Here is a 26386-nt window from a genome sequence, read left to right on the forward strand (position 1 = left end):
AGAAATATTTTCTAAGTTGTGGAGAGGTTATTGCTTTTTTCACACAAAGAAATTTAGTGGTAGAAAACCAAATTTTATCCAGATATTCTTCAGTTTTTCTGTTTCAGTTCTTATATTTGAAAAGTGTGTCCAAATGCCTCCTGACAGCCTTGATACTTCAGGGTGTTTAAGCAAGGGGTGTGGGGGGGCATTCATTTGATTTAATTTACTGGTTCTATGTTTTCCTTTAATCTAGTAGCAAAGTTAGAATAGTAGGTCTGCAACAGGAGCCGGAGAAGCTGTTAGGGAATGACTGGTTGGTATCTGGGCCCTTTAGGGTTCATACTGTTTGTTTTTTTTTTTCTCTTTTTTCTTGGAAGCAAATAAGGAATAGGTCACTGTCGGGGCAGCTGCTGATGCGGGTGCCTCTGAACTCAGCAAACAACATTTGTTTGAACTGCCAGCTCAGCACATGGTCCTGGCTTCAGCATCTCTGAGAAAGCCCCAGCTTGATGAGATTCTGACATCAAAGATAATTCCTTGTCCTGTGTTTTTTCCATTTACCATCCCTTTACTTTGTCCTCTGTCATCTTCCTCTCTTGTCTTTGTGATCCTGGGGTGTACTGTGAGGACACCACCAAAGAATGGGCAATGGCTTTTCTTAGAAGTCTTTTTAATGCAATCTTCAGGTTTTAGCTTCACCACTCACTTTGGAAGACATCAGAAGTTGTAGGTGTGTCAGACTTGTTTAGTGGCAGTGGTCCAGCTCAGGTTGTGCCAGAGCCTGAACCCAGCTGCCGTGACCAAGCCCATCTGTATGTTCAAACTTCGAAAGGATGTGGTGGTGGAGGGTCAGTGTACCCCACCGAGCAGAGACCTCTTGGGGACACAGTGTTGGTATTCTGGTGGATGCTGCTCTGCTGGCAGCACCCCATTTCCCAGGTTGGGATGATCTCCATCAGAAGTCTAGACAAAGAGTGAACATTTTCTTGGGAAATAGTTTCATCAGCCAAGAAGGAAAGAAAGCAGAATGTGCTGTATTATCTGGACCAATACCATCATAGAATGGTTTAGGTCAGAAGGGACCTTAAGGACCATCCAGTTCCACCCCCCTGCCCCGGGCAGGGACATCCCCCCCCAGCCCAGGCTGCTCCCAGCCCCATCCAGCCTGGCCTGGAGCACTGCCAGGGATGGGGCACCCACAGCTGCTCTGGGCAGCCTGGCCTACCGCCTCGCCGCCCTCACAGTAAAGAATTTCTTGCTGATACCTAATCTAAATCTACCCACTTTCAACTTAAAGCCATTCCCCCTCGTCCCATCACTACATGAAGAGCAAGCTTCAGGCAAAGTTGTGTCTCAGGGCTTCTAAAGAGTAATACCTGTAATTTTTTTGATGCGCTAAGCAGATCTGGTATTATGTTGCCTTTTAATTACAATACCCTAATATAAGGTCGTGCACTGCTTACTGGGAGAGATTTCTTCTTGGAAGCCCTCATTGGAAACAATATTTTTTTGTTTCTTTTTCCCAGCAAAAAGTATTGTTACAGATGCCAGCTTCTAGATTATTTTAAAAATGTTTTTGAGACGGTTTGGACTCTGAATAATAGGGCAAAACAGTGACAGTTTTTTGTTTGGGGTTTTGTTTTTTTTTTGGTCCTTCACAAAAACTTTAAGTCTATGTAAACTTTCTGAGGACAGAAATTAACAGTTAACTTTTCTAACGGGAAACTTTTCTAAAGAAACCTGTTTCGAAACAAACAGCTTGAGCTCATGGTAAATAATTCCTGCCTTTAAATTCTTCTGTTGATGCCATTGTAACTGAGTTGTAAGCAGGATGAGGCTGTTACAATATAATCAGTGAACCAGTTCCAGAGGGTGGAGCAGTTTAGAGACCAAATGCACTTTAAATGGCACTAGAGGAATGATGCACTACCAACTGAAAATGTAGGCATTGTTATTAATGATGTAATTAAAGTTCCACCTCATGGGCAAAGTGGAAGCACACAGAAAATATTATTGTGTTTCCTCCATTTAATTTATCCCCATTTTAAGTACTAAATGATCTATGCAAAATACAGTGGAAATTAAACACTCTTTCTAAAATTCACAACTTTATTATGTAAAAATAGTTCAAGCATAGGTCAGGGTACATTAGCCAGAAGTAACTTAACCCATCTAAAAAATGTTTTATGCAGTTGAGATGCATAGTTGATACTTGGCAAAACCTGTGAGTACACTGGGAAGTTTTACTCAATAACTGAAGGCTGTGGCTTGTGCTTTGTATTGCTTTTGTCAACGGCAGGTTTCAGTCATTCATTCAGACCCTTGACTTAGGATCATCTACGTTGCTGGGTATGTTTTCTTCTTATTGAAATCTTTTAAAAACTATTGAATAGGACATCTTAATACCACTCTGTTCTGAGTTTTGTGGATCAATCAGAGAGAAAATGGGAAAAGAAACTACTACTGTTAGTAGTGATAATAAAAACAGCTTAGTATTTGGTCCTGCAAATTCTGAATGTTTCCTGATAGACTGCAGAAGCTCTCAGAGTTGCTCGATGGGATTAGGCCAGACTCTGCATCTGAACCTAGAACACATTTTTGTGTTAAATGCTTCTAAGTGAGCACTTAGCTTTAAGTGGTTGGCATAAATCTAATTTTAATTTACTGTTTTCATTTTCTTTTGCATTGATCGTCTTTTTGTAGAGATTCAGTGGCGGACTTGGAGAAAGTTGTTTCTCAAAGAGTCCAGATGGTATTTGCGATTATTTATTATCATTAGCATTCACTGTATCTGAAAACAAGACTTTTGCCCACTTAGATAAACCTCGTCTGCTGCACTATTGTTTAAATTTTTCCAGTGTCCTATGTTAATCAAACTCAGTCTGGGGCAATATCTGGGGCTAGAAGAGAAAAGGAGTCTGTTATTCCCAATATATGGCAAATTGATGACTTATTTTGGAAATATCGCTTGGATAAGTCAGATACAGCCTTTTGATGGCTATGAGCAAGCCAGCAAGGTACATAATTCTTAAGACTAGCATAATCAGAACAAATAGCATAATGCTGAAAACAGTATGTATAAAACCATTGCGCTTTTCCATACATGCACACACAACTTTTTTTGGCTTCACTTACTGTGTGAGGGCACCATTACTGTAGTTTGCCCTTTGTAGTATGTCTTTTTGAGAGTGAAGATGACACCTTAAGTGTGCAAAAATGAAATGTTTAGAAATTTATGTCTCTGATGCATTGGGAATAAAATTACACCTTCATTATTCTGAATTAAAATGCCTGAAGTCCTCCACTAAAATTGTTCTGCCCTACTGCACAGACATATAAGATGAAGTGGACCCTATATAATACTGAAATAAACAAGTCTACTCATAATTGGTTTTTTATTAAAGCTTTGGAAATATATGTTTATTTTATAATATTTTAATACATATGTAAATGTTTTCTACAATATTTTGTCTTGGTTAGCATTTGGAACAAAGCAGTACAGAGAACAAAATAGAGGGACACCTGTTTCAATTATACCACAGCACCAATTTGTACAATAAATTTCAATTGCCATCAGTCTTGATCAACCCACCTGTGTAGATTCCCTCACTTACAATGAGGAGGAATAATGGAGAAAAAAGAAAAAAGTGCAAAGAAAGGGAGAAAGAAACCCCAGAACACTAATATGGATTATGTTTTGTTCTTATACTTCATATTTTCAGGTTTCTGTGCTATGTTAATTATTAGAAACAGTAGTCTGCATTTCTGTACTCTTCTCCAAGAATACAGTGAACCAATGTTTACTTTCAGCTGCCACGTGAGCAATTTCTCTTAATTCAGGAGGGGTTGTGCAAACAGCCACAAGGTAAAATTAATTCTGCTTTTATGCCCAAGCCCAGCAGGTGAATGTGCAGCAAATTCCTTTAAATGACTACTTGTCTTTTGGTGTGGGGTAGGAAATACTGGAGCCAATCTCTTATGCAGGTAACCTCCTGCAGCTGTACTATTATTTTTTTTTAAACCTTGAAACTGGTAGCTGCTGTATACTCTGTAGAGGTGCTACTGGGATGTTCTCTGCAGGCTCAGTAGCTGCTTGCTGACATGCCTCCCCTGTGCTTGCTTTCTTAGAGTCACAAATCAATTTTCTTATGTGCGTTTACATAAATAAGGGGAAACAGTTGTGGGTAAGCAGTCCAAATTGCAGAAGAAGATTTATAGGAAAGAAAAGCAAATACCGCTTTTTTTTTCCATACTGGTCATCATCTTTTTCTCATAACCTCTGTAATGATAACTTGGACTTAGGTAAGGGAAAGGATCATGGGCTGTGATGCAGGGATTTGGGCAAAACTTCTGATTTTATGGCAATTTTGCAACATATTTCCAAACTTACTCTTTCTTTTCCACATTTATTCTCTTTCCCTCTGTCTGTTTTTCATCATTATTAATCTTCCCTTTTTCCTTATTCTCCTGAGTTATTCCCTTTTCTTCATTATGCATTATATAGTTAAATATTTTTTTCTTAATCTAATGCATTGTTTTTCAGAGTTGCATTTTAACTGTCTCTTGACTCAAACTCTTAATGATTGTCTCATCTATTCTTTTTTTTTTTTTTCCCCCCCTGAGAATGTCCTGGTTGTATTTGTATTTCTTTCTTCTTTTCCATTGTGAATGGCTTGTTGTTCTTCGGTGCTTCATCTTTTTTCATGATCTTCACCTCCATTTGTCTTAATTGCTATTGCATTCCTCTTCTCTGCTATGGGGCTCTGATAATAGTGATGGACCACTGCAATTAAATTTATTCTGTATGCCACTGCTTTTCCTGGCAAACTGACACCATTCTTCTCCAATGTGCTTACCTGGTGACTGGCATTAAGAAATGTTGTGATGAGATGAACAGATTCAAAATGTTTATAAGAAATTTCTCCTATTGTTGTTGTTTGACTGTTACTGCTTTTAAATGTAACGTTTTCGTTAGCTGATGAGATGCCAAGGCCAAGATACTGTCAGCAGACAGCGTTCTCTGAATGCAATTGCTGTTAGCAAACCGGCATACAGTCAATAAGAATTCTTCTGAATTTACGACTGTCTGTTGACATCTTACTCTGTTACAGGCAAGTATTTAATCAAAGTTTATTGTCATTCTTTTCTGAGATTTAAGTGGGACATAAAATTTTACGATACGTATAGTATTTTAGATGACAGCTTCATTATTTCCACTGAATAATTTGAAATGCTACAAGGAGAAATATTGATGTCAAACTGGTAATTGTCATTAAGTATGCAGCATTTTTGCAGCAGTCATTTGTGCAAAAAATAAATTTTCTGAACTTCTAGGGAGCAACGTAGAACGTCTGAAATGTAATTCCTTTGTCTTGAGTCTTTCCTCACTGTGGAGGTCACCCAAGGCTCCACGGCCCTGTGGAAACCTGAAATTTTCCAAGTAATTTTACAAACTTTCCTTCTAAAAAATGAGCATGGTATAGTGGTGAATGTCAAAAGGAGGGTACTCTGTTACTGAGTTGGTCTTCTGATTCCTGCTACCTGATGAGATTTGTATTTTTGCTGCTTTAGTTGAATGCTGTCCAGTGGGTATTCCCTTTTTTCTAAGCCAAGAGGGACTTCTGTGGCAGGAGTAATTAAATTGTGTTATAGGAGTTGAGTACACAGGTGACTGGGAAGAATGAGACTAATGCGCCAGAACTGCACAGCATTATGTAAAATAGACAGGTGCAGTTTAATATTGAACTGTTTCAGAACAAAATGTTCCTGTTGGTTCAGTGCTGCACTGTGGAGTACGTTATTCAGCATTGTGGGGGTGGCTTCTCGTTCTAGAATGGAAAAGACAGTAACAAAAAAATTCAGTTGTTGGAAAAAACAAGCTCTTTAGTTCAAGGGTTTTTTTATGTCATTCCTTATTTTGTTTCCCTGGTTAGGAATAATGTAATTTGCTTTTAGGTGCATCAAAAATTCCATTCACAATTGTACTTCTCCATGTAGCTTCTCTGTTACCTTGTTAAAGAATTCAAATTAGTGACTGGTAATGATCAACTTTATTAGCAGATATATTTACAGAAATGCCATGCTTGTCTTCTCTTCTGTAATTATTACAGCCTGACTTTGGAAGAAATGGATTAAATCTTTCCTATATTGAAAATATTATCTAGTGAATATATCTTGGGTATTGAGTTTTAATCATTATACTATTCAAATACAAGGCAATCAGTTTAAAAAATGTCATTACAGTTGGTCAGGATGCTTGCAATAAAACATTTTGACTAGAAAACTAACATTTTTCTTAACTAAAACTTTTTTTAGGAAAGCATGCATTCGCCAATGCTGAGAACAAAAACTGTGCTTAAAACATGAACAAAGACCATGTAAGAGGGAACACTTTGGCTCCTGGGATGCTGGAGATGCTGATTCAGTTATTATACCTGATGTAGATCAGATTCGATTTTGTGTGATGTGCCTCACAGGTGATGATACATAGTTATGCTCTTGCTCTCTCTCCCTGCCTCTTTCTTTTTTTTTTTTTTTTTAAATCTGGATTTTTTTCCCAATATGGAGTATAAAATTTTGAAAGCTTTGAAACCTTGAAACATTTCATAATACGGAAAAATAATTTCTCCTTCACTCACAGCCCTTAGTGTGGAATCACAGAATCATAGGCTGGAAAAGATCGTTAAGGTCATCGAGTCCAACCATTAACCCAGCACTGCCAAGGCCACCACTAAACCGTGCCCCTAAACACCACATCTGCGTGGTTTCTGAACACCTCCAGGGATGGGATTCCACCACCTCCCCGGGCAGCCTGTCCCAGGGCTTGGTCACCCCTTCGGGGAAGAAACTTTCCCCAGTCTCCAACCTCAACCTCCCCCGGGGCAACCCGAGGCCGGTCCCCCCTGCCCTGTGGCTCGTTCCCCGGGAGAAGAGCCCGACCCCCCCCGCCCACAGCCCCTGCCGGGCAGTCGAGGGGGCGATAAGGTCTCCCCTCAGCCTCCCCCTCTCCGGGCCGAACCCCCCCGGCTCCCCCAGCCGCTCCTCACCAGCCTCGTGCCCCAGCCCCTTCCCCAGCCCCCTGCCCGGCTCTGGGCACGCTCCAGCCCCCCACGTCCCCCCTGCGCTGAGGGGCCCGCACCTGGCACAGGGGCCGAGGGGCGGCCGCGCCGGGGCCCGGCACCGGGGCCATACTCCGCTGCACTCAGCGCCGCTCCTCGGGCTCAGCCGTCCGGCCGGTCTCGTACCCCACACAGAACGCGCCCGCCCCAGCCACGGCGGCCGGTTCCTCCGGGAGATGCTGCGGGAGAGCCTGGCAAAGGCTTTACGAAGGCCCAGGCACACCCCCCAGCCCCCCCCGCGCCCGCTGAGGGACTCTCCCTGTCACAGGAGGAGATCGGGGTCCCCGGCAGGACCCGCCCTCCATAACCCCGCGCCGGCTGGGCCGGATCCCCCGGCTGTCCCGCACGTGCCGCGGGATGGCGCTCGGGGGGCTCTGCCCCGGCACCTGCCCCGGCACCGAGGTCAGGCTGACAGGCCTGCGGCTTCCCGGATCCCCCCTCCCGCCGGTGGGGTCACCCTGGCTGACCCCCAGCCTGCCGGGACCCCCCGGTGAGCCAGGGCTGCTGGTAAATGGCTGGCGGCGGCGGGGTGAGCGCTCACCCAGCTCCCTCAGCACCCTCGGGGGGTCCCATCCGGCCCCACAGACTTGTGCATATAAAGGTTATAGAAAGATCTAGAAAGATTATTTAGAATATCTGAAATAAGTTTTACACCTTCAGGGTTCTGGGTGGACAATTTGGAAGATCTAGAGAATTGTAATATTCCCTGTAAAGCTGTGACAATGCATAAAGCGCACTTCAGATGTATCCTGTACTAGTATTTTTCATGGAAAATGAAAGATTATTATCTCCCTTTGTAGTATACAGTAGTTTTCTGCAAATTCTCTGCCAGGCAGCTTGTACAGAAGAACGTTTCCCTTCTGCAGTAATACAAGCCAGTAATTAAACCTGAACACAGCCAACAGAGCTATAAAGAAAATCAAAGTGAGTGTTGAATTGTACCTTCATGCACCGGGTGGTAAACTCTTTATAACAAAACTCAAAGCTTCATTTCTGTGCTGAGGAACCATGAGCTGCAGCCCCTGTTCGCAGTGTTGCTGTCATCTGTTGTAAATCCAGTGTGAAGCGAAATCACGGAGGGAAGTGGAAAGCACATTTTCCTCCTTTACCTCCCTTCTCCAGCCAGTAGTCACTCAAAAATCTGTGGGACCTGAGCTCATGGGTGGAGGAAGCAACCCAAAGGAGACCCAAGTGTTCTAAACCATCTCCTGAGTGAAGTCGCTTGGACTTTGTAAAGTCAGATTAAATCATTGGAAAGGCTCTCCTGGTTTTCAGCAAGTAGGTTTTTCTCAGCTGCTTACATCTCTAGCACAGTCTGGCTGAAAAATTGGGCTAAATCCAGAATTTGGTGAACTTCATGGTGCTCTCTTGCCGTAAAGTCTGTATATAATGAAGATAACCCCTTGCATGGATGGAGGGGTGGGGACCAGTGTCCCATCTCATCCCTTCTCGTTCGGCAGCCTGTCACTGACTGTTTGCATACTTCCCTGTAAGCGTCAGTGATGGGAGAGGAGGACAGTTGTTTTACCCTACTTCACCAAAGCGTGTAATCTCTTGATTCTTTACCATTGACTCCTAAAATCACGCCTGCCCAGGATGCCCTCACGTTATCTGCCACCGTACCGACAAGCTGTCAAAATGTTAGCAGGGATTTTGACAGTAAAATGACTCAGGAAGACAGCTGGAATAAGACTTACAGGTTTATTTGGTGGTTTTACATTGTTTTTCTCTAAAGATAGTTCTCAGCATTATGTGAGCATCTAAAACAGCAGTGGTGATAATGGGCTAGTCAAAGCAAATGATGGATTAAGCTTGGTTTGCAGGGGTGCCAAGCACAGTACCTTGGCTGGGGGGATGTCTGTAGGGAGGGTGTTGGTTTCTGTTTTCTTATTGAGTAGACTCAAAATAGTAGTGCAAAGACTGGGCATATCGAGCCTTTTCTGATAAGCATAGGCATGTGCAAGGGAAAGACATAAAAAGAAGGTATTTTTAAACATATCTTGCAGTCTGATTGCCTGCTAGATTCTCCGTTACCTCTCATAATATGCTTGAAAAGTTTTATTTGCGCCTCGAGGGTGATGAGCCTGTCTTCATTTAGGGATGCAACTGCAGATAATACCACTGTGCTATTGACAGCTTTATGCACTCTCACTAGCAGCCTGCCTTTCTTATTTACTCACTTGTATATGTGTTGCCTTGCAAAAGCAGTACACTTTTCTACCCTGCTAGTTATAATTGCATCCTGGGCCACCTTGTTACAGAGCCTGTTCCTGTAGCTTGAGGTAAAAGAGCCAATTGTTGCTGTTATAAATTTTATTTTTTTTCCCCTATGTATAATTGAGCCTGGATAGTTATTATGTTTCTTCCTAGGTTCATAATTAAAGAAACCTCGAAGGAGAGCTTTGTAACTATTATAAGGGCAAAAGAGGTGGTAACGTTCAGTGTGAGCTTTTTTATAAACAGGTAGATTTGAGCTTCCAGAATTTTCAGGTATGTAGCTAAAAATTCATGATGATCCAGAAACATTAAAGAATAGGATAGTGTACCAAAGTCAGTAATGTCTGTTCATCACTTAAATTATTTTTATAAGACATTAGGTGTAGTTCAGTACTACAAGAGTTAAAAGTTTATGAATATTTATGATTTATGATGTCCTTGTAATGTCTATATAATTAGTAAAATTACTGGACATTTCCTTTGTTATTTTAAAAATAAAATTATATTGTATTTTGCTTTTTAAAACCAATAGTTTTGTGTGTTGGACTCCACATGGTATCCTTCATGTGCTTTGTTTTGCTGCTTATTCTGCCAGCAGTTGTTTTGGTTGGTAGGTTTTTCCCCAACATTCCCCAATGTCCTACCTTCTTGTTGAAGGGGGTTTTGGAAAGATGCTTCTCATCATCAGATATGCTTTGCTTCAGGTCCTTTGGTTCGTGTGCAGCAGAAAGTGTTTCTCCCTTGGATGTGAGTGGTCCAACAGATCCATAATTTTGCATTTCTTAAGTTTTTGGGTGAGAAGCGGAGTCAGAAATAATAGTGGTTCATTCTGGTGGGGTTGCAGGAGAAGGACCAAAATACCTGTCAGACACTTCTGGGGCCTACAGGCAAAAAAACCCTCCTTTCTTTGGGGACCTGTGCAATTTGTATTGTGGAAAATGAGTTCTGTAGGCGGAGATTGCTGGTAAGTATGGGGCAGTTATTGTCAATTCTGTTGTTAATTGATATTACATCTTTCTATTGATTGAATTATCTCATTTCTCATGCTTGCCTGCTTTGTAAAATGGAGTGCAGCCAAGATGTCACACACAAAACTTGAAACACATTTTTTTCTTTTTTCCTTTTCTGAAGAAATACTTCAGTTATTAATATATTACACTTCCAAGCCTGAAGCCAACCACGTGCTCTTTTGTAGTATATTCCTTCGTGGGCAGACGGACATTTGACATAAAGTTAGTCTGTTTAATGCAGACTGTGGATATTGAATGAAGCTGAGCGTTCCTCCATGTCTGTCGTCTTTGCTCCAGGTGAAGAAGTACCACATCACCTCTGCCCACAGCTTTCCCATCCTGAAGTTGCAGCTTGTGAAATCCCTTGTGCAATGGACTGCGTCATCAGCGAGTGGTCCCCATGGTCCCCGTGTTCCCACTCATGCTCCAGTAAAAATGCTGAGGGCAGTCAAAGCAGAAGTAGGTTCATCTTGGCCCTTCCAGCTGAGGGTGAGTGTTAAAACATTTTTGGATCAATCACTGTTTGTTTATTCAATGAATTGACTTACATTCCTCAGCTACACTGTGTTCAGATCAGAGCAATCCCAATACTGCAGCAATGAGGAATAACGCTTAATACTTGTCTGTACTTCATGCCTAGCCAGTAAAAGATCTTTATGGGCTTGAGTTAATGCATGTGTCACTTGGAGAAATTCTGTCACACTTCAAAATTATTTACTTCAGCCTATGAATTATTGTCTATTTAGGGCCAGTCTGGGTGTGAATTTATTTCAGGAGAGCTATATCCTATATTAATGAAACTGCTGCATGACAGACTCATCATGCGAGTGTCTTTATGTAGGAACGTATTAGTACTGATTTAGAAAAGAACAGTGAGCTGTGAAAAACGAGGAAATTTATTAATGCAGACCTAGAATGTATCAACCTTCTTGTTTTTCTATTGTAGCAGGTAAGTATCTCTTGATGAATATATGTAATTTCCTCTAGATCATCACGGACACATCGTGTATCTGGATGTTTACGTATCAACATCAGTGATAAAATTATTTACACAAACGATTTCATATTAGAAATGTAGTCTTCTAACTACAGTTACACGTGTGGTAATTCATTTATGTGTTGGTTTATAACGCAGGATTTGAAAGGTACCACATCAGGTGCATAAAAATTCATACAACGTGTGAACACGTCTAACAGAGTAAAGCCTTGTTGACAGAACGAAGTACCTGCTATTGTCAGAACTATGTGGAGCTACTGCAGCAGCAAAGCACTTCTAGATGCAAATCTAGTGAGGACAAGCTCTCTTAAGTGCTACTTTGTAAATTATTATTGTAGCCACCCACTGTTTCTGGGGCAATGTAAGGACCTGATCTTGCAAAGCCTTACTAACGTGAATGATCTGTAGTCACATAAACATCCTTATAAGCACTTGCAAAGAAAATTGGGGCCCCTGAGGATGAAGACTGCTATATACTTGTCAATAAGTATTACTAAAAAAGTCTATGAGCTAGAGGATAATTAAAATCAAAAATACGGTTGGCTTCATGTTTTCCATGGAGATAATGAAATGCAAACATGGAATTATGAAAGTGGTTGAAGTAGTGAATTCTGGAAGTACATAAGCTCAGTCATCTCAACCTGAAACATACTAAACTAAAAATGACTTTGAACTGAATACTTTTAAGTTTCTCAGGAAAGAGTAATTAATGAGTAAAATCAAATGCCTCAACTTTTTCTGTACGTCTTTAGCAATGAGTATAATGGCTTACTATGCAGAGTCACACACCTGCGTGCAGATAAATAGGGATTGATTTGAATTTGTGGAGCGTGGAAGTAGTTTTAATACCATTATCACTGCAATACTAAGGCAATGTTATGTTACCTATTTTTTCTGACTCTTTCATACCCAATTCACAGCTGAGCCACCAACTTCTGCAGAGCTCTGGTACCTTTGAAAGTGCCATTTCATTTGTCCTCTATCAACTGAGGCAGCGTTAGCTGTGGCTCTGCTGACTGAGGACTTCTGGGTGCCATCTCACAGCCTGACTTCAGACCTTTTTGGGTTGTTTTGTCCAAGCTGTTCACCAGCTCCCAGAACGTGATAACCAGGAGGCTGTTGATGAAGCTAGAGGGGTTTGGTTTAAATCAGGTTTTAGAAGGTATTTCTTTATGCAGCAAACTTCTGAAACTTGGTGCAAGAGGAGATTGCGGAGGCGGTCAGTCTCAGCTGCTTTAAAATGGATTAGAGGAACTGATAAACATCTGGTCCATAAAAAAGTCTGTAAATGGCAACTAGAATGGCTTAGGCAGTGATGTGCTGTCCTGCTTTCCTTGTACAAAAGTTGTCAACAAACTGCAGAAGTGGTCAGGCTCTGGTGCTTTTTATAAACTGCATCTCCGGCTTGCAGTTTTGCAGGCAGACTGCTAGGTTGCATGGAACAGGTGTTATTATCTTAAGTTAAAACTGCCTTATTATTACTCTCCCTTGTTTAGGAAAGCTTCCTTACCTTGGGTATTCTTGAAAACAACACCCTAATTTTTCCCTGGGAAGCTCAAAATTTTAGTTTGATCCATTCTTTTTATTTTTTCCTAGTGGACCAGGCATTTTGCCATTTGCTTGCTAAATTTTTTATTATTTTTTTTTTACATGTGCTTAAACACACAGGAACAATAACTGGTCTGCATTTTTCCTGCCAAGTCAAAATCTTCAGGAAATAAGTTACTTGGGGGATTTTCTACTCCCATCATCATACTAAACATTTCTGAGACTGTGTGGAACAGTCCTGTTTTCATGAAAAGATGAAGAATAATGTGACATGGTTATCCAAATCAGTGTGCTACGAAATTTTTCTCTCTCTTTCTTTTTTCACTGCTATTCATTGTGGCCATTTGGGATCATAACTTATCTGAGGAGGGTCGGTCCTGCAAGGCAGTAGGCATCCCTTCGAGGAGCAATATACTTTCATCTCCTGTTGATTGTAGTAGGGTGTAAAGGTGCTCTGAACCTTGTGGTATCTGGCCCCAACACTTCGGTTCTTTCAAAACCTGCAGCACTTGTGGCATAGCCAAAGTTGCTGGATTCTCTTACCTGAAAGAGAATGGGTTTGATTTCAGTAATTTTTACTTCTTTCTTCCTAAAATAACAGTGCTTACTGTTAAATGTCACTGCATTACTCCTTAGCTTTTGGGCTGCAAACATCTGCTGCTTTTATGGGATAAATTCAGGCTGCTAGCTAGAGTGTTAAAGCTTCCAGGGAGGCTGTTCAAACTCCTGTACTTTGTGGATTTATCACCAGTTGTTGACAGATTGCAGTAGCTTAGGAAAATCTTTGGACACCAATTTGAAGGAAGCTGCTTCAGGAAAGTAAAGGCTTCATACTCAAAACCTATCTTTCAAGTTCCTCCCCCCCTTTGATTTGCAGATGTGGGTATCATTTGATATATTCCTCCTTCAGGATGGTTCAGTAACCTCTGCAGCTCAACTTTTTTAGGCAACGCATGAATACAGTCCGAATATTAGAAAGAAATGTTCCTCCTTGGGAAATTAGCAAGGAGAGTGAACATAAAAATAATGCTTAATTTGTCTTTAAACCTAATTGCATGTTTGCTGAGTGATACTGGCATTTAAATGGAATTAACTTGGCTGTGTGTAGGAGTATCAATAAGGTAACTCAGAAATATATTTGCCTATTTCTGTTTCCATTATGCGTTGGAATACAATTTTATGCAAGGCTAGTTTAATGGGGAAACAATATTTTAGAAGGTTGTTATTGCAGCCATAAAGGTCAACAGCTTTATTTAAGCTTTATTTATTTATTTTTTTAATGGGGGGTGTGGGGGAAAGAAGATATTAAGCAAACCTAACATTTTTATTCATTTTCCCATGTCTTCCTTTTACCACATGTCATAAAATAAAATATGATGTTTTCTTGACTCTTTTCAGGTGGAAAAGCCTGTCCCCCTGACAGAGCCCTGCAGGAGCACCGTGCCTGTAATGATCACCCGTGCGTGCATTTCTTCTGGGAAACTTCTCCCTGGAGCTCTTGCTCTGAAGACGTGCTGGTAACTGCACTCAACACAACCATAAACTGGAGCAGAGAAGCGACTTGTGGGGTGGGCATACAGACAAGGAAAGTCTTCTGCATGAAGAGCAGTTCTGGCCAGGTCACACCAAAAAGGTATTTAAAGAAAAGTTATTAGTGATTATTTGTAGTTGCAATACATGACATACAAAGGCATTTTCAGCTAGTGTATGGAATCTGCAGTGTTGAAAATAATTTCATTTCAGGTTTAATTCTTGAGCTACTATTCCATCACTACTATGAAAGGGATACTAATATGTAATGAAAATAAATAACTAGCCCATTTTTAATTTTCTCTGTAGATCCAAGCAAAATGCATGCTTTTAGTGGTGTAGATTTTTTTGCTGTAGCTGCTCTCAGTTTTCTGGAAATATTTTTCCTGAAGGACAAGTGTGAGGAAAATACAAAGTAAATCTGAATATAACATTCATCTATACATTATTAAAAATGCTGTAATAAAATAGAAACAAATACATTGCATTATATTTACACCACAACAAGGCAGAACCATACATGTAATCTATATCTTTCAGTTGATTTATATAGCTTCTATAATGTGATACCAACACAACAAAATTATGTATTCTGCAATACAAATATTCCAAATTTTGCTTTGCTTTACTAAATGGCGAAAATAAGTAGCACAGATGTTTTCCCTAATATCAAAAAACAAGACATTGCTAATTATTTTTTGCACTTTTAATGAGTCTAGAGGCTTACAATCAAGTTTCATTTCTTATTGTAGCTCTCAAAACAATCCTGTTCATGTAAGCAGACTGTGTTGATTTCAGTAAAGTTAATTAAAATTCTTGAGGTTAATGAGATTAACTAAATAAAAGGAGGGAAATGTAGTATTCATTTGTATCTAGAATCCATTGATATGCTGTAACTTTACCTAATTAAACATATTGTTTATAGAGCTATATGAGGTCTAAAATAATTGTTTTCCCCCCTCCACTTTTGAGATGGTGTAAGGGGAAATGGAACAAGAGGGGGTAAGTAAATACTTGAGTGAAGTACGTGAAGGGAAACCAGGGTTTCAGTGCTGAAAAAAATCCTTCCAAAAGAAGATATTTGTATACTGGGGACTTCAGAAAGTGCCTGTCCTTGGCTTTGGTGTGGTGGCTACAGTGCCGTGCTGTTCCTCATGTAATGGAAGCGGCTGGATCAAAAAGGACTGCTGAGTTCTTAAAAGAGCTTTTTAGTGATTTTTTTTTTTTCTTTTGTTGCTGTGCTGCGTATTCTTCTTATGGTCATAATTGTCTTTAAAAGAAAAAGCTTAAACCTCTAGAAGTCTTTAGGAAGAAGGTTCTAAGTGAAGGAATAAAAACTTAATGTTTCAACATTAAGTATTACCTTGTAAATACCCAGGAGGGTCTGACCAGTCTGGTGATTGGGTGGAGGGCAGCCCTCCTCGCTGGGGGCACCAGTGATGGCAATACTGTATTTTATGTTTGAGTTGTTGAAAACTGACCCAAAGTAATGCTGGAGTTAGAACTGCTGTGGTGGAAGTCTACCGTTCACTTGGCTTCAGAAATGGGTTGTGTTACATAAACAACGTTTGTGTGTTGGCATATTGTGGTTTTTTTGTATTCTGCATTTTTCCGGATTTCCTGAAGAAAAATTACACCATACCCAGAGAAGGTGCAAGGCACAGAAAGCCAAAGAAAACTTAAATGTTTGCAGAAAAATATTTCAGTGTCTTCTTCTAGATGGCAGAAATCTGCCCTCTAGGATAATCATCTAAATGAGAAGGCATGTCTCTTCATATTTATTTTATTTTAAATTACACCTCCAAGTACCTTATTACTATCTTAGTAACAGAAGTTTGACTGTAAGTTTTATTTTCTTTCCTAGTAGTGTTCAGTGGCATATTCGTCTTTCAAAAGGGTTCATTTTGCATTGCATACATTACTAAGTATTTTTGAGTGATCATTCTACTAGAAATTAATAAAAATTTAAAAACAGTAATTCCCTTTCTGTTCCCTGACTTGAAATGCAAGGTCTGCCTGATCCCAGAAAATTGTCCGTTTTCCACCCTTTTAATTTCTATGTATCAACTCTGCCTGAAACTTTTATTAGAATATGCATGACATATTTTTCATTTAGGAGTTAAAAATTAATTAAAAAAGAAAACATAGAGCTCTTCATACTATACTGTGTTGTACAACTTTGTAAATAACAATTGAGGCCTCAATCAAAGATCACTTTAAGCTATTTTTGTGTTTCCTAGGGGTTGAAAATGGAGGAATACAATGTCAGGCCTTACACACAGTTGCAAGTGCTTTGAAGGCTCTTGTATGTTGTGTTAAAACAGGACTACCTTATAAACATAACTACTCGCTTTCTTCGGTAATAAATAGATCTGTTTTGCTTCAGTGAGCTTTGTATTTTAGGCATCATAGACAGTTACATTTAGCCTGTAGTCATCAAGCCAAGCTCCACTTTTTTAGCCTGTAGTCATCAAGCCAAGCTCCACTTTTCTTTTTAGTATTATTATTATTATTTTTAATCTTTGAAGTGTACTAAATTCAGTTGGATTACATGAGTGCAAAGGAGAAGAAAAATGAGGCTTGCCATGACCAGGAGTGATGTCTTTGGTATGGCAGTATGTTCACAGCCCTGTGAGAGTCTTAGGAGTAAACCATTTCTCAGTAGTTTTCATTTTTTATTATATTTTATCTTTGCTTTTGGTTCGATAGATGTCCAGAGTCCATCAGACCTGAGACTGTGCGGCCGTGTCTTCTCCTCTGCAAGAAAGACTGCATTGTTACGCCTTTCAGTGAGTGGACTCGCTGCCCAACAGCATGTCAGCCTGGTAAGCCTTTAAGAAGTCAAGATTTGGGAAAAAAAATAGAGAATTGCCCTAGAAACATGCAGTAGTTGTAGCTCATGTCAGTCTAATAATTTTATGGGCATTTGTCTGAACGACTTGCAGTGTTGTTGACACTAATGTTGTTGGGATACTTGTGAGCAGATTTGGAGGTGTAAGTTCTTTTTACCTGGAATAAATTCCTTTTGGGCTTCTGCCTTCAGAGTCAGAAGTCCAAGGTCCCAGCGCTGTATGGCTATAAATGGAGTTGCTTTATTGTATGAAGTTTATTTCTCCTGACCAACCAATACATACAGGGCTGTGCAGTTATCTCCTGTGCTTCACGGCTTTTCAAGGACCATATGTGTCTTTGATCTAGTTGGTTAGCTTTTGTACGCCAAGTGTTTAGGAAAGTTTCCTTATAATGATCTAGTGGTTTTTGTGACAAATTTGTGTGTTTCATTAATTGTTCTGATGAAAGCCTTCTCAGTTATCGGAGTGTTTCATTGTTGTTGGTGGCTTCCTTGCCCTTCAAAGATTCTAGGTGGATGCTCTGGCATACTCCTTGTTAGATTTCACAGGAAAATGAGTTGCTTTCTAAAACAGTGAATCCTGTTTTAATTAGCAATTTATTTTTAGACTTTAAATGGGCTGATTATGAAGAAGTAGAATAAATTACCTGGTAAATTACTTTGTTTATTAAATAATAGTCTACAATTAAAATGAGAAGAAATTAATTATTTAACCTCCTTGGCAGTGTTATCATTTTAATATAATTCTAAATTAAAACTTCTTAGATGGGGGAGTTTGCTTTTTGCTAAATCTGTTATTGATATGGCTGCATTGCAAGTTTGGGGTTTTTTTTAATTTGCATTGTGCAATTAAAACCTCAGCATGATAATGAAATTTCAAAACCACTATACATATGTGAGTTGTTAGGAGTTTGGGGTTTTTTTTATAGAAAAGTTGTATTTAATGAAAACAATATACAGATGGTGAATTACTAAGCAGATCAAGCAGGCACAGGTATCGCCTGGCAGATTTAAAATTAAATGTGTACCAGCATAAGATCAGAACTTAGACAAACATGCAATCACTAAATCAGCTTTACACAGAACTTTACCAGTTAGGCTGTTTGTAGTTTATCTGAGAAAATGCGTCCAACTTTACTATCTAACAATAAAAAAGCTGACATTTTCCCTACATTTAAATGTCATCAGACAACTGGCTGTCTTTTGGCGAAGGATTATCTCATACTTCAGAAGTGTAGGCAGCGGTGAACTTAGGGCTATAACAGATGGATGGACAACATAATTCACAAAAGAAGTGCAATTGAATCCAAACACCTGTTGGTGAGGCAGGAACAGAGAGGTTGCTGCAAGTTATTGATTCTCTGCCATTTCAGATACTTACAGGTGACAACTGTCTACCTCAGTCTTCTATAATATATCTGTTTTAATGGGTCTTTGAGGATAAATCGAAACAAGAATCAAAGAATCGATACAGAGGTTTCAGAATATGAAATGGTTTGAATGAGCAGCATGTAGATTTCCCTTTGTCACCCGCTTTCCTGGTGGGGAGGGTGTCCTGGGGAGGTAACTGATTTCAACATGGGTGATGTGCTCTCTGATCTGTCAACATAGATTTAAAATGGGGAAATTAAAAAAAGCAAGCACCTGACAATAAATAACATTTTTCATCTTCCTACTGAAAGTGGATGGTACCTATAAGTACCTCTCTTTTTCTGGCCATTGGTTGTCCCGGGGGAAGGTTAGAAATTTCACTGTTAGGTAATTCTCTTAACAAGTTTACATGAAATATTAGGTAGTAACTGTCCTGTTTATTTCCCCGTGCCTTAAATCAGATTTGAAGCAAGATGAGGTGCAAGTGGATTAAAATGCATGGCATGCCACAAAAAGAAATTCCAGTGACCTCTACTTTGTGTTAGAGAGCTTCTGTCAAGGACCTGCCACTTCCAGCTCTCATAAACAAACACTCAACCAGAGCTGGTCAAAATTGAAGACTTACCCCTTCAAAAGCTTTTAACTGTACAAAAGTACAGGAGGCAGCTCTGATTTTGGTGACTAAAATCTTGGAGAATCTGTCCTTATTTGACTGCTCAGAGTCTTGTGTTGACCAGACTCTGTCTTTCCGTCTGCGTCTGGTCAGGGGCAAAGGGCATGGAGCTGAGTGTTTAGTGTAAAAGCTGGACCAGGCATAGCACACTTGAGAGTAGTCAACAGGGATTTTGTCCCTCACCTGAGAATAGTGATGCACCTTTCCACGCCCTGGGCAGAGTACTGGGGAAGACCTGGGGATCAAATGCAGAAGAAGGAAAGGTACAAGAGCAAGGGAGGCATGAGAAGAGTGGATTGACAGAAGGAGTCATATGGCTCTGGGCTGTACGGAGAGGAGACTGGAGGCTGGTGGGACAGGGATGTGGGAGTGGAAGCAGAAGTGAGGCAACCCCAAAATTCTCAAACAGCATTATCCAAGTTGCAAAGTCAAGGACATAGAAGTGTCATGGTTTAATCCCATTGGGCAACTAACTTCCCACCACAGCTGCTTGCTCACTCCCTCCTGGTGGGATGGGAAAGATAATAAGAAGAGTGTAAGTGAAAAAAACGTGTTGAGAAAAGAGTTTAATAAGTAAAGCAAAAGCTGCACCTGCAAGCAAAGCAAACGAAGGCATTCATTCACCATTTCTCATGGGTGGGCAGGTTGGTATTCAGCCATCCTCGGGAAAGCCGGGCTCCATCACACGTAACCATTACTTGGGCAGACAAATGCCATCACTGTGAGTGTCCCCCCTTCCTTCTTCCTTGCTGAGCTTATATACTCAGCATGTCATTCAGTGGTATGGGATATTACTGGGGTCAGCTGTCCTGGCTGTGTCCCCCCCCCAGCTCCCTGTGCAGCCCCATCCCCCTCGCTGGTGGGGTGGGTGAGGGGCAGAAAAGCCCTGGGCTCAGCAGTAATGAAACATCTGGATTAGCAACACCGTTTCCAGCAGAAATCCAAAACAGAGCCCCATAGGAGCTCCTATGAAGAAAATTAACTCTACCCCAGCCAAAACCAGCACAATATTTCTCTGTGGCCTTTTTATTACAGAAAAAATATGTCCTAGAATTACTTACCAGAGCAAAGCTTTTCAAGGAGTGCTTGACGAAAATGTTTCAGATAAACATTCACTTTATTTTCTGTGTGTCCCCTGGCACGGGAATTAAGGTTGGGTTTGGATCGTGGGTGGCCAGAAGGTGTTGCCAGCTGCATGCGAGGCTGTCCTACCCTCATGTCCCCCCTTCAGAACTCGTCAAAGCCTCATCGCTGTCACCTTTGACTAGTTTTCTGCTGTCTCAGAGCTAAATAGCTTCTAAATTTAGCCCCGAAATCCTGGCTGGGTTCTCCTCTGGACCTCTCTCCCACTTTTCTATACATCTCCTTGGCTGTGCGGTGATGCTCTTAATTACAGCTGTAGGTGCCAGGGGAGCTGTAAGCACAGAAACAGAGCCAGCCAAAACCAGCGCAAGAAGTTAAGATGGTCTTGAGATCCTGAGGCTTGATTTTTTCAGGAGGCCAAGCCATCATATCCATGCTTGAAATCAGCGGAAATTTGGCTTTAAAAGGACAGTCCTACATAATGCTAATACTCTGGAAAATCAGGCTATATCAATTTTAAATGAGATATAAAAATTATGTTCATTAGCATTTGTAAGGAATGCTGTAGAAAAGCCGATGAGGAAATTCAATTTTGAAAATGGGGTTTGAGTAATGTGCAATAAATGTTGAGGATAATTTAGTTTCTTGAGGTGGAGAAAATTACTGTGGGAAGCTCATTTAGATTTGGTACTGAGTAATAGGGAGGAAATGGCTAAGATTCTAATGGTGGTAGATAATTTGAATGAAAATCATCACAAAGTGATAGAGTTCATGATTCTTAGGAGAAGGGAAGGATGGCAGTATCAGCAAGACACTTAAAAAAAAAGATGGACTTCAACAAACTGAGAGAATTGGTAGCTATACCTCTTGGAAACATGTTCTATGCAAACGGGAGTCTAGATGTCCTGGAAGCTACCAAAAAAATCTGTAACAAAGGGTGGAATCCCTACTGGATTATGTGTTCTGTCCTGAAACTACTATAGTAACGAATGAGTAGCTCAGGGGAACAAGGTATGTGTAAGTCTGTATATGATATGCATGTTCAAGCTTCAAACCATAAAGAGAAAACACCAAACACAGCTAGAGAAGCCCTTTATAACATCATCAGTGCTCAGAATTGTTTTTCCTTTTTACTTGTCAAATTGTTTCACAAAAATTAGAAACAAGAAATGGGGAATGCAAATTGCACTATAAGAGGATATTAGTGAACAACAGTTACATGAATGGGTTAAAAATAATGGAAAACTGAATGACGTGTATGTCCATTACTTTCTGAGAAATGAGGGAAACTCAGCATGGGGAACGTGCAGTTGCTGCTGTTGTTTCCTGTCTGCAGCCGGGAGAGGAATGGACTAAAGAATAAGTATTTCCATAAATTAGATGTTCCCATGTCTGTAGTGCTGTATGAATAGAGAAGGAAGTAATAAAGTAACTCCAGAGCATCTAGCAACTGTCTTCTGGGTGAGAAATTGCAAAGTCACTAAGAAACTAACTAAAACTTAGTAATACCAAGACAAACCAACCAACCAACACCCTCTCCCTCACTGGCCCCACCATCCCCTCCAAAGAAAAAAAGGTCAATGAAGTTGTAGAAAACCACCAGAACAAGTTATTACTTAAGATATAAACATTTCAAGGATCAGATTCTAATAAACTCGCCAGTATGGATTTATTGAGAACAAATCATGCCCAAGAAATTTAATCTTTGTTTTTGACAGCGTAGCTGCTCTAATAAAGGGAAGTAGTAGATTTTTGACACATTAAACTTTTATCAGGAAGCTGAGGAACAGTGACTGGAATTACATCACTGTTAAATGCATACTCAGCTGCTTGAAAAATAAGAGTCTGTCTCCTTTACTGCCTGCCATCAGGTATTGGTATGCATTGGTAAGATCCCACGAGCCTTCTCCTTTCCAGGCTGAAGATCCCAGCTTTCCTGGTCTCTTTTTGAGTATCAGCTGCTCCAGTCCCTAGTCTTTGTGGCCATTCACTCGACTAACTCCAGTATGCCCAAGTCCTCCTTCTCCTGGGAAGCCCAGAACTCAACATGCCATCCAATTGTCTCACCAGTGCTGAGTAGAGGGAAAGGATCACCTCCCTCAACCTGCTGATGATGGTTTCCTTAATGCAGCCCAGAATGCTGTGGCCCTTCTTTGCTGTAAGGACATATTGCTCCCTCTGGTCACCTTGTCCGTCTCTTCAAAGCTGCTTCCAGTTGGTTGGCTGATAGATGTCCACTGTTCATGATCAAACTGAAATGTAACCCAATGGGAGTCCCACAAAAAACTCTTCTAGCCCCAGCCCTATGTGATATTTGTCTGAACAGCTTATGTGCTTGAGTAATAACATTAGTGGATGGTGCAGAGCTGAAATAGGAAGCAAAGACAATAGACAATATATTAAATGAGACTGAAATAATTGAGAAACTTCTCAAAACATGACTTGGGAAGGAAGAGTTGATTGCACAAAGACAGAATGGGCAGTAAAGACGTAAGTACTGTCTCAGGCACCTTTGGAGATACAATGAACTACAAAATGAGTGCAAGACAACAATTTGAAATGTTAAAACTCATAATGGGCTTGTCAAACTCATGTAGTATGTGAAACACCAAAGGTGTTCCTGTACTGGGTGCAGGTGAGGCTGCAGGCGTCATTCCTTGGGCACAGTGTTGTAAGAAAGCAAGCAATGAGAGGTCATGACTAGGACCTATGAAGAGCTGGAGTTCCTTAGTTTAGAGAGAGGAAGACTTAGAGTGGATACAAGCAGTTGAAATTTCATAAAGGTTATGCATCAGATGATAGGGATAAACTTTTTTAGCAGCTGGGGTTAGCAACCTCCTGCCAGGTCCAAAGTCCCTTTACGGTGATCTTACCACAGGGGTAGCACGTGCCTGAGTGAGGACTTCTGTAACTTGCTATTTTTAGAGCCAGTCATTTTTACCGGATCTGTACTTGTACTTTGTGTTCATGGTGTGACTTTTCCTATGTTTTCCTTCTGCTCTAATGCACTGTAATCTTGCTACTGCAGCTTTGGCCTTATCTTGAACTGGAAAAATTATACTTGTAAGTGAGCTAATGTACACACGGCTTTCCCCTCTCAGACAAATTTGATGAAGTCCAGTATTAAAAGATGTTTACCTGGTCTGGAATCCTTTCTAGAGTTCTGCTGAGTTCCCTTTTCAGTTTTCTAGCGTCTGTTTTTGAAGCATGAGTACAAGTAAATACTAATGCTGTACACACAGGTTAAACCAGCTCTCTGTTTGTACTTGCCACTTACACAGCCAAGGATTGCATTTGTTTTAGATATATAGATATATAGATAAATCTTAACCTTGTCTTTCATCCTGCATTCTGTACTGTAGATTTTGTGGACTGTGTTTCTAGATGGATTGATCTTGCATTGACTCAGATTAAGTAGAGAGTTAGCCTCTGTTGGTCACAGGGGTTTTCCTGTGAGGAAGTTATCCTCTATAATTTCTAGACCCATAAAAATGGGTTACTGGTAGCAGCCTGAGACCACCAGAATGTGTTTTTCAGAAATAAAACTTTCTGTGATGACAGTTTGGTTTTTTGGTTTTTATTCTTGTCTCCTGTTCAGGTGTTTAAGTATTTGCTCATACTTATTTTTTTGTCTGATTTGATGTTCTGTGAAATAGACATTTTTTTTGATGCATCTCTTAGGCTGTTGATCTATCAACATTCCAGGTGCTGTTTTGCTGAACTACTGGTAATTTCAAAGCAAGTTATGGTAGCTTTTGATCCAGCGTACCATTCCTTCCCTTCATTGGGTAGTACTAGAGTGCTCTTAATTTCAAAATATAAACAAAACACAGAGCATGTTTTTGACCAAGATCACTAACTCAGGGTGCCAACTGTGTCTGAAAGGCAGTATTTTTCTTTATTTTACAGGCAATGCCACTGCAGTTAAGCAGTCCCGGTATAGGATTATCATTCAGGATGCTGCCAATGGGGGACAGGCATGCCCAGACACCTTGTATGAAGAAAGAGAATGTGAAGATATTCCCATCTGTCCAGTGTATAGGTAAAAAGACTGGAATCAATCTTTTGCTAGTGGGTGTCTGCTTCTCCAGAAATGACTCGTGTGATTGTCCTGCACAATTCCCACCAGAAAACAACACAATACTGAAAAATGCAGTTACAGACAAATAATGTACCTTGCAGAATTTGTAAAAGTAGAGTTCAAATTTGAGATTTCAGTATATCTGGCATCATCAGAACAAGCACCAATAAACACAGCTCCTATAAATGGTAACCTCAGGGTTCGATGTGTTTAAGGAATCTATTACTGGGAACTCCCCCCTCAGTGTATCTAAAAATCAATGCAAGCTATTTTGGGACCACAAGCACTCAACTACCTTAATCATAATTGTATGCTTATTGCAGAAACTCTTTTCTTTTCCCCAGATGCACTCACTCCAGTGAATAATATGCACTTTAAAAAATTCTGATTAGACAAATAGTACAATAGAGCAATTACTCACCACTCTTCATTAAAATTCTGTGATCCATCTGTTATACAATATTAGTAAATAGAAAAGCATTATATCGTTGCCTATAAATCTCCAGCCCACACATCCTGTAGGACACGGTCTCAGAGCAGAGCAGGGAGCTGAAGGTGGTGCCAAAGCAGGAACCGCACCACTCAGCTCTGCCTGGCTCCGTACCACATTGTGCTACGGAAAGCTGCTTTCTTGTGTTCTTGACTGGCGCACATCCTAACATAGAAAGCAGATTTGGAACAGCATCAGTTGTATGAGAACAGGCTTGCAGGATGACAGCCTGATTGCAAAGCCCACTGAAGATGTTTGCTGTGTATTTTATGTGACTTTGAACCATGCCCTACAAAAATGAGAAATGGAAATGGAGGATGATGTGGCTTTCTAGAAGGTGAACTTTGCATCTGAATTTCAGTTCACAATGCTTATTTCAGGAGTATACAACTTTTTGACTATTTTTCCTTAAGTCTCCACACTATATAATAATTTGTAACTGAAGTTTTTGCCTGGACGTGTTAACCGTTTTCCAGTTTTAACCACTTAATTGTTAACCTTTTCCTCTTGCAGGTGGAAGGCACACCACTGGAGTCACTGTGTGCTGGTACCAGATTCAGTGAGACAGGGTGTGCCTGGATATAATGAGGCGTGTGGACATGGTTTGCAGTCAAGGGGTAAGCTTTCTCCATGCAGCCTCCAAATGTTTAACGTGTTGGAGCGTGGCATTTAAGTAGGTCTTTACGCTTTTACAGCGTCTCATTTGGAAACTGAGTGACTGAAGCACGTCAAGTGTTTGGGAAGTGGACCCATTGTATAGTTTTGCTGTTGTGCTGGACCTTAAAGTACCAATAACACGATAGTATGTTTGGAGCACAGGAGTGGATTCATGCCTGGTATTCAAATATCTTTTGCAGTAACCTTCTCTTCTGCCTAAAGGTGAAGCACATGGGCTTCTATCTATCCATCTATAGGCATCTATGAAGTAATCTGTTCTTGGTGCTAAAAGTGGAAAGGATAATTTCCTCATGATTTTAAATTTTACTAATAATTTGCCTGAGGCCTGGTTTTCATTAAGATTATTGGGTAAAGGCTTTGGGCTCCTGCCCTTGGCATAATTAAGCACTTGGAAAATACAGTGATCTCATTGTCTGAACAAGTGTTGAGAAGAATTTCACTGTTCAGAGTATGTGATCAGACTCTGTAGTGGTTCCTGCAGATGGCTGAAGATTTGGCTGTTATCAGTCTCCTGGGAAATCTAACGAAACCTTTAACAAAAGGTTATTTTTATTGAAAAAAAAATTACTACACAGGTATGCTAACTGAAGAAACTTGACATAATAATTTACTCCTTCACAAGGGTAGAAACTATTCTTTAAAGATGAAATGAATTTCTTATATAATCTAGAAACAAAGGAAAAGAAAGAAAAGCCCTGACAGTATGTGGGCTGTATCTGAAAGAAGAAATGTGTTTTAAACTAAAGCTCAAAGGAGT

General features: G+C 40.3%; 1 protein-coding gene across 1 annotated transcript in view; it reads left to right on the forward strand.

Annotated features, from left to right (window-relative positions):
* The window catches only part of THSD7B (thrombospondin type 1 domain containing 7B), a 535716-nt gene that overhangs the window by 376702 nt on the left and 132628 nt on the right, over window positions 1–26386 (forward strand). Inside the window, exons 10-14 of the mRNA XM_080399624.1 lie at window positions 10625–10816; window positions 14271–14505; window positions 17112–17227; window positions 24290–24422; window positions 25465–25568. Coding sequence (XP_080255750.1) covers window positions 10625–10816; window positions 14271–14505; window positions 17112–17227; window positions 24290–24422; window positions 25465–25568 — 780 coding nt within the window. The remainder of the gene's footprint in view (window positions 1–10624; window positions 10817–14270; window positions 14506–17111; window positions 17228–24289; window positions 24423–25464; window positions 25569–26386) is intronic.

This window comes from Falco punctatus (assembly GCF_963210335.1).
Source record: "Falco punctatus genome assembly, chromosome: 8".
NCBI classification, from domain to species: domain Eukaryota; kingdom Metazoa; phylum Chordata; class Aves; order Falconiformes; family Falconidae; genus Falco; species Falco punctatus.